Source organism: Notamacropus eugenii, chromosome 5 (genome assembly GCF_028372415.1).
Source record: "Notamacropus eugenii isolate mMacEug1 chromosome 5, mMacEug1.pri_v2, whole genome shotgun sequence".
Taxonomy (NCBI): Eukaryota; Metazoa; Chordata; class Mammalia; order Diprotodontia; family Macropodidae; genus Notamacropus; species Notamacropus eugenii.
Genome location: NC_092876.1, coordinates 55,170,104 through 55,183,622, shown reverse-complemented (window position 1 = coordinate 55,183,622; position 13,519 = coordinate 55,170,104). Strand labels below are relative to the sequence as shown.

The 13,519-nt window shown below is 45.5% G+C and overlaps 1 protein-coding gene across 1 annotated transcript; it reads right to left on the bottom strand.

Moving 5' to 3' along the window:
* Positions 1-3,891: 3,891 nt before the first annotated feature.
* TMEM82 (transmembrane protein 82) lies at positions 3,892-10,309 on the bottom strand. The gene is made up of 6 exons (XM_072608967.1): positions 10,087-10,309; positions 9,128-9,200; positions 8,573-8,747; positions 7,447-7,864; positions 6,261-6,448; positions 3,892-4,442 (listed from the first exon to the last, which is right to left on the bottom strand). The coding sequence occupies exons 1-6, from the start codon at positions 10,163-10,165 to the stop codon at positions 4,311-4,313; spliced, it is 1,065 nt and encodes a 354-aa protein (XP_072465068.1). The 5' UTR covers positions 10,166-10,309; the 3' UTR covers positions 3,892-4,310.
* Between the last annotated feature and the right edge of the window lie 3,210 nt (positions 10,310-13,519).

Sequence of the window (13,519 nt, the reverse complement as noted above, 5' to 3'; positions counted from 1 at the left end):
TGTGCCAATCAAATCCCCAGGGGACACTTTATAGAACTTGATTAAAAAATTCATTTGGAAAAACAAAAGATCTAGAATATTAAGGGAAATAATGATAAGAGATAGAGACAAAAAAAACCTGAAAAGACTTATATGAACTGATGAAAATTGAAGTGAGAAGAACCAGGAGAACATTGTCCACAGTAATAGCAATGCTGTATGATGACCAACTGTGAGTGACTTGGCTATTCTCAGTAATACAATGATCCAAGATAATTTCAAAAGACTCATGATGAAAAATTCTATTCAGAGAATAGAGAAAGAAAGAGAAAGAACTGATGGTACATGAATAAATGGGATACTGATACATCTTACAAAATTTGAAGAAGTCAGAGAAACATGGGGAGATTTGAATGAACTGATGCAAGGGGAAGTAAGCAGAACCCAGAAAACTTACACAGTGATTACAATGTGAAAACAACATTAAGAAGCCTCAGAACCCTGAACAACTTAGTATCCAAGCAGTGCTCTAGGGGGCTGATAGTGAAGCCTCTCTGCTCCTACTCAGCTCAGAGGTATGGAATGAAGCATATATTCTCATATTTGGCTGGAGCAGAGGGGGAAGGAAGCAGGCTAAGGAGAGGGAAAGTCATTGAAAAGTGATAATACAGTTTTAAAAAAAGAAATGAGAATTCCAGGAGCCAACAGGGTGACGTAAGAAGTAAGTTGCTGTAACTCACCTATATTCACCAATATATATAACTCACCAAACAACCATAAAATCCTGGAACAGCAAAAAGATGGGGTGAAACAATCTTTTAGTCTAAGAAACTTGGAAGATTGGCAGAAAAGATCTGTCTCACTCAAAAGAGGACTATAGGACAGGAAACCAGCAACAAGCCTCATATCAGCAAACCAGTGGGAGACCCTGACCCCCAGTTTGATGGAGCAGACAAATGCCAACACCAGGACCTCCTTCCTACATGCCACAGGTATAAGGTGAATTTGAGGGAATGACTTTAGCGGATGGCCTGCGTCCCTACCTGGCTGGGTGATATGGTGAAGAACAAAGACACAGGAGGTGGAAGAAGATAGACCAACTCTGTTTATTGATCTGAGGGTCTGAGTATTTATAGACAGAAACTGCAAGCCTGCGAGACATTCTGCTTGTCTCCTGCCCTAGTGATTTAATCAGTCTTATCTTAAGGATTGTGAGCTTAGAGGGCATCTATTTTACATATCCCTTGTTTTCTGTAATTCTCTTGTTTGTCTCACAGAGACAGCAACATCTGGGGGGCATGGAGAGCCATTCCGGATGATAATGAGCACAGTCTCAAAGAACAGTTTCCCCAAAGATCTATCCTGATCTTGTCAACTGCACTCCACCCTGGCCCTCAACAAATGACAGAAAAATAATTAAGGAATGAGAAAGAGGGTATAGAAGGAAGGGAGGGGTAGAATGGGATGAATTATTTCACATGAAAATGTGCAAAAACCTATTACAATGGAGAGAAAGAAGAGAGGAAGGTGATGGGCATTGCTTGAACCTTGCTCTCATCAGTATTGGCTCAAAGAGAGAATAACATATACAATCAGTTGGATATAGAAATCTATCTTACCTGACAGGAAAGTAGGAGGGGAGGAAATTAAGTAAAGCAGGTGTGTGTGTGGGGAGGGGGGGCTTATAGAAGAGAGGGCAGACCAGGGGATGCAGTAGACAGAAGCAAAACACTGTTGAGGAGGGAAAGGATGAAAGGAGAAGACAAACAGGAGGAAAAACAGTATGGAGGAAAATAATAATCATAACTGAATATGAATGGGATGAATATTCCCATAAAATGGAAGCAGATAGCAGAGTAGATATTATTGTTCCATAAGAAATGATAAACAGGCAGATTTCAGGAAAACCTGGAAAGACTTGTATGAACTGATGTAAAGTGGAATGAGAAGAAGCAGGAAAACATCGTACACAGTATCAGCAACATCGTGAGATGATCAACTATGAATGAATGAGTCATCTCTTCTCAGCAACATAATGGTCCAAGACAAGTATAAAGGACTCACGAAGGAAAATACTATCCACATCCAGATATTGGATGGACTTTGAATGCAAAGTCCACTGATGGACTTTGAATGCAAATCAAAGCATGCTTTTTCGCTTACTTTATTCTTTTTTCATGATTTTTTCCTCTGTGATCTGTTTCTTCTTTCTCAACTGTGACTAATATGGAAATATGTTTTATGTGTTGGCACATGTATAATCTATATCAAATTGCCTACCATTTTAGGAAGACGGAGGGAGAAAAAGCTGGAACTCAACATCTTGTAAAAATGAATGCTAAAAATTGTATTGACTTGTAATTGGGGAAAAAATAAAATACTATTAAAACAAAAGATCAATACAAAAAAAGAGAGATGGGCATCAGTAAACTGTGGGGAGGGGAGAAGGATAAGAGCTAGACCAGTAATTTTGTTGATGTAGGTAACTCCATTTTAGATTGGCACCATCTTCACAATTTATGGTGTTAGAGAGTTGCTTAGTGTCTTGAGAGGTTAAATGACTTGCCCACAGCCAGTGTATGTCAGAGGCTGGACTCAAACCCAAATGTTCCTGAGTCTGAGCCCAGTCTTCTACCCATTCAGACTCACTGCCTTTTCTTTCTTAAATCAAAAAGAAAGAAAAAGTGAATATAAATAAGCGTCCTTCACTGTGCCCAAGGCAGCTTCTTATCTGACTCATTGCTAGTCCCGACTGCTTACTGCCAATTCTAAATGCTTTGCCACCAGATTAGGCCTTGATTGGTCACAGAGTAAGGCACAGAAATTCAGTTTTTATGTGTCTACATTTCATCTTTCCAAATGAACCAACCCTTAGTTCCTTAAGCCAGTCAATGAGTCAAGTGTGATACAGTGTCCAAAAATGGGAGCTCAGTTTGTAGTGAGGAACAGTGTCCAGGGCTAGGGAGGTGACAACCACCATATTCTTGGCCCTCATCAGACCCCATCCAGAGAACTGTGTGTGAATGTGTCAAGAGTGCAACTGGTACAGGATAATGTGAATGGAGAAGGACCCGTGACATGAGAAATAGCTAAAAGAACTGGGAACATTTAGTCTGAAGAAAGGAAAACTCAGAGAGGGAACACAGTGACTCTCTTTAAGCATCTGAAAGGTTGTCCTTTGGAAGAAGGGTTTGACTTCACAGATATTCTCAGAATTGCTAGGGTCTTTCTTTAGCGGTCATCTAGTCCAAGAATTCCTTTGACAACCTAGTGGACCAAGGAGTCAGTCGTACAACCTGACGCTGAGTTTTCTAGAGAGGGTGACCCCCCCCCCCCGCCCCCAACTCCAGTTTGGGACAGCCGTTACCATCATGGAGTTTTTCATTATGACTAGTTCTTCTTGGGCCCATAGGGCAAGACAGGACTAAGCAGGAAAAAATGGCAAAGGATTTGGAAGATTTCCTGATAATAAGAGCTGTTCCAAAGAGATGGGTAAATTCTTCATTCCTGGAGGTCCTCCAGTGAAGGCTAGATTACACTTATCCACGATGTTATAGAAGGAATTTCTGCTCAGAGGTTGGACTAGGAGGCCACTGAGGACCTGTCCAACTTAGAGATTCAACTGTATTCCCCATGGTGCTGGGTACATTGTAAATGATTACTACACTCAGGCTAAACCTGTCTCATGATTACTGATACATTTTGGGGGTGGGGGGGTGTCTTCATCTCTAGGTTCAGCTCCTTTCCCTCTGCAGCCAGGCTGCAAGTTCTGAATTCTACTCTTCCACCAACTGGCTGTGTAACCTTGGACAAGTCATCTGTTCTCTCTGGACTTTGGTTTCCCACATCTGTCCTAGATGGTCTCCAAGAATATTTGAACTGGAAAAGGACTCTGTGATAATACACTGTGGGAAGGGTCTGAATATTTTATTTCTTATGGGACAGGGAAGGGAAGCCAGAGAGGAGGTGGTATAGGATCCTTCCCACCACCAAGGACTGTCAGCTCCCCAATAACCCCCTCCCAAAGGGGTAAACAGAGGATAAGATCAACAGCTTAATCTTGGTCCAAGGACTATAATGCCAAGTTTGAGCTGGGTTCTCTCTCCATCCTGTCCAGCCTTGGATCTGATTTGGAAACTCTGCCATCTCCAAAAAGTCCGTTCAACAGGTAAACAGAACCCCTTCCTTCTGGACCACAGAAGGGTCCCAGGGTGGCCCCACCCAGCAGGGGCTACATCTCCTGTTCCTTCCTTCTAAGACCTTCCCCACAGCAGGTCAGTCCTTATTGGGCTCTAGGTCCTAGAAGAGCCCACACTTCTGCCACCCTGGTTTTAGGAATGGACTTTATCTTTGGAGAGCTGGGGCTGAGGTTGAGCTTTTGGCTGAGGTTGAGCTTTTGGCTGAGGTTGAGCTTCTGGCTTTGCCGGATTGTGTGCTGCTACAGAAGGTAACTGAGAGAAATCCTGAGCAAAAGACAATGAGAGACAGTTCCCTTTAGTGTCATCCAACCTCTTCTGTTTCTTAATATTCTTATCTATAAAATGAGGAGGTTGGACTTGGTGATCTTTAAGTTCCCTTCCTACTCTCAATCCATGATGATCCTGGTAGCCAAAGAAGCCCAGGTCACTTTTAGGAGTGGGACAGGACCAGGCACTGGTGGAGGAAAGCAAAAATTTTTTAGAAATCCAAGGAGATGTCTAGTAAGCTGGATACATGGATCACAGGATTAGAAAGGAAAGGACCTTAGAGACCTTAGAAACCATCTAATCTCATTTCCCTCATTTTACAGGAAACTGAGGGACAGAAAGGGCAAGCAACCTGCCCAAAATAACTGATTGTAAGCAACAATAATAGGAACAGCATTTTGCATCTCGTTACTGCTATTCAGTGTGTCTGACTCTTCATGACCCCATTTGGGATTTTCTTGGCAAAGATCTTAGTTTGCCATTTCCTTCTCCAGCTCATTTTATAGATGAGGAAACTGAGGCAGATAAGGTAAAGTGACTTTCCCAGGGTCACACGGTTATTAAGTATCTGAGGCTGCATTTGAACTCAGGTCTTCCTGACTCCAGGTCCTGTGCTCTATCCACTGTGCCACCTGGCTGTCTCTAGGAATTTTGCATATAAGACCTCATTTAAAGCTCACAACAACCCACTGAGGTAGGCTGTATCATTGGCCCCATTTAATAGATGGGAAAATTGTTAAGCTTGGAAAGGTAAAGTCACTTGTGTAGGGTCCCACAGTTAGTATCAGATATTGAATCTGAGCCCCAGGTCTTTCTGATCCCCTAGTCCAACATTCTGAGATTCAAACTTAGGTCCTCTGGAGTTTTCCCCCCACCCTTGGTTCTCAAGGTGTAGTCTGGGGACCAGTCAGGGTCCATCAGGACAAAACTATTTTTATCATAACACTAAGATGGAGGCAACTAGGTGGCACTGTGGATAGAACACCAGCTCTGGGGTCAGGAGGACCTGAGTTCAAATTTGGCCTCAGACACTTACTAGCTGTGTGACCCTGGGCAAGTCACTTAACCCTGTTTGCCTCAGTTTTCTCATCTGTAAAATGAGCTGGAGAAGAAAATGGAAAACCACTCCAGCATCTTTGCCATGAAAATCCCAAATGAGGTCATGAAGAGTCAGACATGACTGAACCCACCAAACAACAACAATAATCCTAAAATAATAACACTAAGTAACACTACTATATTAATTTTTAATATAGGAAGTATCAATGGATATAGCCCACATAAATAAAAGTTCTTCAGGAGGTCCTGAATCATTTTTAAGTGTGTAAAGAGATCCTGAAAACACAGTTTGAGAACCACTACCCTATGGTTTAGAACAGGGGTGGGAAACTTGTACCTTCGAGGCCACATGTGGCTCTCCAGGTCCTCAAGTGTGGCCCTTTGATTGAATCCAAACTTCACATAACAAATCCCCTTAATAAAAGGGTATGTTCTGTAAAACCTGGACTCAGTCAAAAGGCCACACCCAAGGATCTAGAAGGCCACATGTGGCCTCAAGACTGCAGGTTCCTCACCCCTGGCCTAGAACCTCTGCTTCAGCTCCTAAACCTTGGGAATTGTACCTCCATCTAGAAGTATCAGGGAACACTGCTGAGCATGTCAGGCTCATCTCTTGACATGCCCCCCCACCTTAGTTAGTGTCCTGGATTCCTCATCTGCATCTCCCTCCCCATTGCTGACTGCCTCTATGGGGAACATTCAAAGCTTGTGGCGTCCATGGAAGGATTTTGGAGAGTGGGGGATCTCAGGTCCTACCTGCTTCTGACAAAGGTCAAGCAGGACTCGAGAACCAGCCAGGCACCAGAGCTCCCCAAAGAGGGAAATAAAGACTCCCATGAGGTCCATCCAGCGGCCAACGGTCAGCAGGAGGATGAAGAGGCCACCCATTCGCACAAACACCGTCTGGTACTGGCTCTGTGTGCTTGAATGTTGTCGCTGCTCCTCTGTGTAAAGGGCACAGTGTGACTGTCTGTCCTAGCCGGGACGCCCCCACCCCTTCTCCACTCTCCACTCTCTTTGTGGATTCATGACCTCCCAGGATTCCTCACTCAGGAGTGACCCCTCCTCTACATGAGTGTCCCACATCTTTCTCCCTCCAACAGCTTCCAATCACATAATCTGAATATTCTCCTCCCATGGTCATAGCTATAGCTCAAATGTGGAGAGTGCTTTAAGATTTATTTCCAAAGTATTTTACATGTGGTCTTTTTCAACCCGGGTAACAGCCCTAGGAGGTAGGAGCTGTAAGTAATTGTCATTTTATAGATTGCCCGGCCTCTCCTCTTAGATACACATTGGATGGTATCACCCCACACTTTTCTCACTCTGTGATTTGCATCCACCATCACCTCTCTCTAAGTGGTTCAGGGGGTAGAATACTGGACTTGGAGTCAGGAAGACCAGAGTTCAAATCCTGCCTTCAACGCTAGCTGTGTGACCCTGGCCAAGTCACTTAACTGCTTCCTGACTCAGTTTCTTCATCTGTAAAATGGGGATGAATAATAGCTCTTCCCTCACAGGGATGTTGTGAAGATCAAATGTAAAATGCTTTATAAACCTTAAAGTGCTATCAAAACGATAGTTATAAATAATAATATTATTATTAACACTCCCTACTATAAAATTTCAAGTAATATAAAATGATGATGCTGATGACTACTGTCCCATACAAGAGGCATCTTCCCAAGGCTCCCCCTTTCATGGCCTTTCCTTGTTCCTTGGCCCTTGTTGTTCCCTTTGGATGGTCCTTGCCTCCCAAGGTTCACTGCCTGAGGAGTTCCCTCAGAAATCCTCCTCCCTTATTCTTCACAGTCTTTGGACATCCCCCTCCTGTGGTCACAGGTTCCTGGAACCCACAATATTCCTCCCCTTGGTGTTCCCTGCAGATCTTTTCACAGATTCCCTTCTTCCCTGGCCTCTGACCCTGCTCAGGACCCCTCACCCTGCATGTAGATGACCAGCAAGGTATAGCAGATGGTAAGTGGAGTCCAGAAGCGTACAGCCTCTGAGGTGGTCAGGAAGTCGCGGTTGATGAGGGCCACAGCCGCCATGTCACCCACCAGGAAGGCTACGCGTAGGGCTTGGCCCAGCAGGACAGGTATATCGTGCCACTTGGCCAGCAGGGTCAGGCAGGCTCCACAGTATTGCTCCCGGCTGTGTAGTTCATAGAGATGGCAAATGTGGTGGTTTAGGCGCCGGGCCCCACTTGCCAGAAGCCCTGCCAGCCCCAGACTAAGCAGCAAGTTGAGAGTTTGGTGTGGGGCTCCCTCCAGCAGGAAGCTCAGGCCGCAGGTCAGTCCACAGCCCAGGGAATATTGGCACAGAAGAATCAGATGGAGGAACTCTGGGACCACAGAGCTCTGGAGTTGGGGGGAAGGAGAAGGGTTAGGACAGTGGCTCAGGCCTGGGTTTCTCCATCAAAGCCCACCCCGTGGAATCTCAAACCTTTAAGCTCATAAGAAACAAAGAATCTTAGAACCTCGGAATCTCAGGATGTCTGAGCAAGGGAGGGCTCTTAGAACCTGGAATGGCAGAGTGCTCAGGACCCTTAGAGATAACTAACTCAACTTCATTGTACAGATGGAGAAACTGAGCCCCAAGGTTACAGAGTTAAAGGCAGAAGCAGGTCCTAGGTCTCATGGTTCTCATCCAGTTGCACTCCATTTCTCCTTATTTCATGGCCTTCTTCCATTTAGGACCTCAGTCCCTCTACCCAAAACTTACAAGACATCTTCCTCATAGGTTGTATAGGCAGGGGAGTGCCTTCTGAACCATAGCCTAGAAGGCTGCTCATATTAGTCCTTTCAGCCCCAAGCCCAGGGTCAGGTGCTGACCCCACCATGCCAGTTTGGCATGGACAGTATCCTAGGATGCTGGGCTTCATTTCTCTTCCTACAGGGTCAGGCTTCACCCAAGTCTCCAGTGAGGGGGTTGGATCCCTGAGGACTATGCTTTCCCCTCTGCTCCCCTCCCCTCCCCTTTTCAGTGCCTTCCACACTCTAGAGCACATGGTCAGGTCACTGACAGTAGTGGGGACCCTTGCCCAACCTCCAGTCCCTTGGTCTCACCTTGTTCAAGGTCAGCAGCATAGAGACAGCCCGGAGCGAGAACTCCAATACCACGAGGGTAGCCACTCGGACCCCAACCACAGTGAGGAAGGCTGTCAGTCCCGCCAGGTGCAAGGGCTCCAGCAGGGCCCACTGGGAAAGCAAGTACTCTTTTTCCTTCTTTCTCTTGGGATCACTGTAGGAGGGAACAAGGGAGAGCTCATGGGGTAGAAGCTTAAACATTAGGCCTCCCTCCAGAGACCCACAGAACCACAGACAGTCAGAGCCTTTGAAACACAGAATGACAAGAGGTGAAAGCTCAGGTCCCAGGTCAGCCTACAGCCCAGGGAGTATTGGAAAGGACCCTTGGGACCCTTAGACAAACTACATAATTTTTAAAATAGGAAAATCTGGAGCCCAGAGAGATACTCAGTAATCCACCTTTTTCCTGGGGTGTATGTCTACCAGATAATTCAGGGCTCTCCCTGCGCCCCTGGGATTCCTTCTACCTTAGCCCTCGACCTAGCCCTCAGTTCAGAGAGATAGGACAAAGGGGAAAAAGAATGGGTCACTCACTTCACACAATAGATGAAGAAATAGATTTTCATGAAACTGCCAAGAACAGAGACTCCACAGGCTCCAATCAGGCCTGAGAGAGGGGAGAGACAATGACATGGTTCAGACCCATGAAGTTCCTCGGGGGTAGGGGTGGGGGGTTGGGGGGGTTGGGAGCGGAGAAAATGAGAGATTTCAGGGAAGGAGTGTGGAAGACAGAGGGAAATCGGACATGGAGGGAGCAGGGGGGTGCCGAGAGGGAATGGGACAAAGCAAAGATGGGGCAGCAAGGGAGAAGGAAACTTGCCTCTGGGAGTGGGGAAGAGATTCAGGAATGGGGGGTAGAGTAGGGGGTCCTGGAAGGAGATAGAGAGACACTGAAGGAGGGGAGCTAAGAGAGACATAGTGGAACCTTAGGGAGATTCAGAGGGATTGGGGCGGGGGAACTCCAGGGAGTTGTAGACACTGGACCCTAGGGAGAAGTTGAGGGACAGGGGAGCCAGAAGGACAGAGGAATTACAAAGACCTAGGGGAAGCCCAAAGCACTAGGGAGAGGCACGCAGAGGGTACCCCAGGGAGCTGCAGAAGATTTAACAAGGGGTTCTTAACCTGGGATCCATGAACTTCACTTTTTTTTTAGTAACTGTATTGAAATACAGTTGTATCCTTTGTAATCCTATGCATTTTATTTTGTGCATTTCAAAGCATTCTTCTGAGAAGGGGTCCACAAGCTTCACCAAAATGCCAAAGGGGTCTGTGCCACACAAGAGGTTAAGAACCTCTGAATTATACAGGGATCCCAGAGAGATGGGAAGGGATGGGGGCACCCCAGGAGTCTGGCAGAGACACAGAGAGAGGGGGAGGAATGGAGAAAGCCTGGGGGGAGCCCAGGGAGTTGGAGAGAATTGGGGAGGACACCTAGGCAGTCCAGGGGGCTCGGGAAGACACCAGTGGATGGGGATGGGGGATGGGTGACTAACCTTGCAGGAGGGAGTCCAGTAAGCTGGAGCCCCAGTCCAAGGATGGCAGTGAAGGGAGCCAAGAGGTCAGGAAGAACATGGTGCTGGGGTGTCTGGGGGTGTTCGTGGAGGGGAAACTGCGCAGGAAAGCTCAGACCCTTATGCCCTGGACAGGAGAAAGGCAGGAAAGGGCGGGCTTTACGTCACCTGGGTCAAAGGTGGTTAGGGCTGATAAGCGATTCTTTGGAGGGGAAGGGAGAAGAGAATGCCTACAGACTTAGTGAATGATTGCCCAGATGTCCTGGGACTTAGGATGAGCCAAGATGAGCAAAGTAGAGCTGAGCCAGGGTCCAGGGGCAGCCGCTGGGTCCTTCCGCCCCCTTTCAGAGTGATCCCCTTTTTCCTTCCTGGTTCTAAAGGACAGGAAAACCCTCAGGTTAACCAAATGAGCTAATATTGGATCTCTGCACATCACCCCCTCTGGACTTTAACCCTACTAGCTCTCCTATCAAAGTACTCTTTCATTAACCCCCAAGTGGCCATTGAGTCAGCTAGGCTGAGAGCCAGGAGTCAGAGAGCCTTGGAAAAAACTCGAAATCTGGAGCCCTAAAGACTCTATAGGTCTCTGGTCCCAAGAGAAATCAGTCACTTTTTTAAAGCAAAAAATTGAGGAAATGAAGCTCTGCAAAGCTGTATTTCCTTGGTCCTCCTTGCCATTTCCAGATTCTCCTCATAATTCCACCACCTAGTAATCTCTTTTCCTTAGACATACATGCAAATCCATATCTACCACCCATTCAAAATCCTAGTAGTTCTTGGGTACAGGCCTCAGGGTCACTCCCCTTCCTTCTACATTCAAGAATTCTGAAACACTCTTATCTGACCATACTCTACAGATTTTTCACTTCTCCTTCTGCTTCCCTTACATAACCCTAGCCTTCATCTGCACCATGATCTCCAATCCCTTGACCCCCTCCATTCTCTCCTCAGGTATCTCCCCTGCATTAGCCACTCTCTCCTCTTCTCCCTGTCTTGACTCTATACTGTCTTCCTCTGTTGAATCCCTACCCCCTTATCATATTACCAATTATGCTTAGCCAAGCCTTAACCTTGGATCAGTCCCACCATTTCATCTTCTTTGCTCTGACACATATGCTACTGAAAGCAACTACTCTCACTGTGCCCACTACAAATGTACGTTATATAAACTCAACTGGGCCCTCACTGCTGCTAGGCAATCCTAGTATACTTCCCTTATCAACTCACTATCCTACAGTGATAGTCTCCCCAAAGGCCCTTCCAAACCCTTTTTAAATGTTCCATGGTTCCCTCTCTCCCCACTCTTTCAGCTGAGAACTTTGTCTCATATTTTACAGAAAAAATTGAGGTTCCATGAGCTTCTTCATCTCCCCTCTTCCTCATCTCCTGTCACTCAAGTTCATTGTTTCTCTCCTTTCACCTCTTTCTCACGTGATCAAGTGGCCTTACTCCTTACCAAGGCTGACCCCTCTACTTGTTCGAGCAATCCCATCCCCTCTGGTCTCCTTCAACAGACTACCCCCTCTGTCTTTCCCACTCTTTCCCTGGCTCCTGCCCTATTCCATACAATCATGCCCATGTCTCCCCCATCCTGAAAAAACCTTCAGTTGATCCCCACTATTGTCCTATATCTCCTTGTCCTTCCTAATTAAATTTCTTGAAAAGACCATCTATACTCAGTGCCTTTACTTTTTCTCCTTTCTCTATCTTCTTAACCTCTTATAATCTGACTTCTAACTTCATCATTCCACTGAAACTACTCTCTCCAGATTTACTAATGACCCCTTAGTTACCAAATCCAATGGCCTTTTCTCAATCCTCATTTTCCTTGACCTCCCTGCATCCTTTGACACTGTAGATCTCTCTCTCCACCTTGATATTTTCTTCTCTCTAAGTTTTCAGGATTCCACTCTCTCCTGGTTCTCCTCCTACCTCTCTGAATGCTCCTTCTCTGTCTCCTTTGCTGGATGTTTATCCAGGTCACATCTTGTAACCCTAAGTACCCACAAAGTTCTATCCTGGGCTCTCTTCTCTTTTACCTCTATACTATGTCACTTGATGATTTCATCAGCTCCCATGGGTTTAATTACCATCTCCATGCCTATGATTTTCTAATCTACCTATCCTACCTAATTTATCTGTTGATTTTGAATCTTGTATCTCCAACTGCCTTTCACACATCTCAAACTGGATATCCAGTAGCCATCTTAAACTCAATAAAGCCAAAATAGAACTCATCATCATCCCCCACAAAACCCTCCTCTTAACTTCCATATTATTGTGGAGGACAACACTATCCTTCCAATCCTCCAGCTCCTAACCAAGGAGTCATCCTGGACTCCTCCCTCTCTTCTCACCCCTCTCTACTGTATCCAAGCTGTTGCCAAGGCCTGTCAATTTCATCTCTGTAGCATCTCTTGTCTATTTCACCTTCCCAGCCTCTCTTATCTATTTTACTTCCACTGCCTCTCTTGTCTATTTCACCTCCAAGTATCTTTTTTCTATTTCACCTCTGGAGCCTGTCTTGTCTATTTCACCTCAGCAGCCTCTCTTGTCTATTTCATTTCTGCAGCCTCTCTTGTCTATTTCACCCCTGAAGCCTCTCTTGACCATTTTACTATCTCTGCAGCCCCTCTTGTCTATTTCACCTCCACTGCCTGTCTTGTCTATTTCACCTCTGCAGCATCTCTTGAATAAGCCCTTTTCTCTCCTCTGACACTTCCCCAACCCTGGTGCAGATCCTTATTACCTCACACTTGCACTATTGCAATAACTGCTGGACAATCTGCCTGCCTCATGTCTCTCCCCACTCCATTCCATCTTCCATTCAGCTGCCCAAGTGATTTTCCTAAAACACATGTCTGGTTCATGTGACCCCTCTACTCAGTAAATTCCAGTGGCTTCCTACTGCCTCCAATATCAAATACAAAATACCTCCAGAGAGAAAATTGATATAAGTATGTATAGTATGGTTTTAGACATATGTGTGTATGTATGTGTGTATGTGTGTATGTCTAATGGTAGCCTTCTCTATGCCAAGAGAGGGAGAAAAAAAAGTGCACAGCAGAGAACAAAAAAACTTAGAAGGATACACAGAAAAGGCGGGTAGCTTTGAAAATGGTGTTTAGTATGTATTACATAATTTTTCAAAAAAAGTAAACTGTGAAATGGAAATTCATAGTTTTATGTTGAATCCTCTTTTTATGTTGTGTTGTGCACAACAAAACAGTCTCCTTTTTTGGCTTTTTGCGTTTAAGTTCAAAATGAATAAAAATTTTAAAAATTACTGTTTGCCATTTAAAGTCCTTCATATATTCTTGGATTCAGTGACATTGGCCTCATAGATGTTCCATGAACAAGTCCCTCCATCTCTTAACTCCGCAAATTTTCTCTTACTGTCTCTCATGCCTGGAAT

Bases quoted from the DNA above. Each gene is read 5' to 3' on its own strand.
- TMEM82 (XM_072608967.1), bottom strand. From the start codon at position 10,165: ATGTTCTTCCTGACCTCTTGGCTCCCTTCACTGCCATCCTTGGACTGG. The intron at 9,201-10,086 runs GTTAGTCACCCA...CCCCTCTCTCAG, and splicing joins ACTGGACTCCCTCCTGCAAG to GCCTGATTGGAGCCTGTGGA. The intron at 8,748-9,127 runs GTGAGTGACCCA...TCCCTCCTACAG, and splicing joins TTCTTCATCTATTGTGTGAA to TGATCCCAAGAGAAAGAAGG.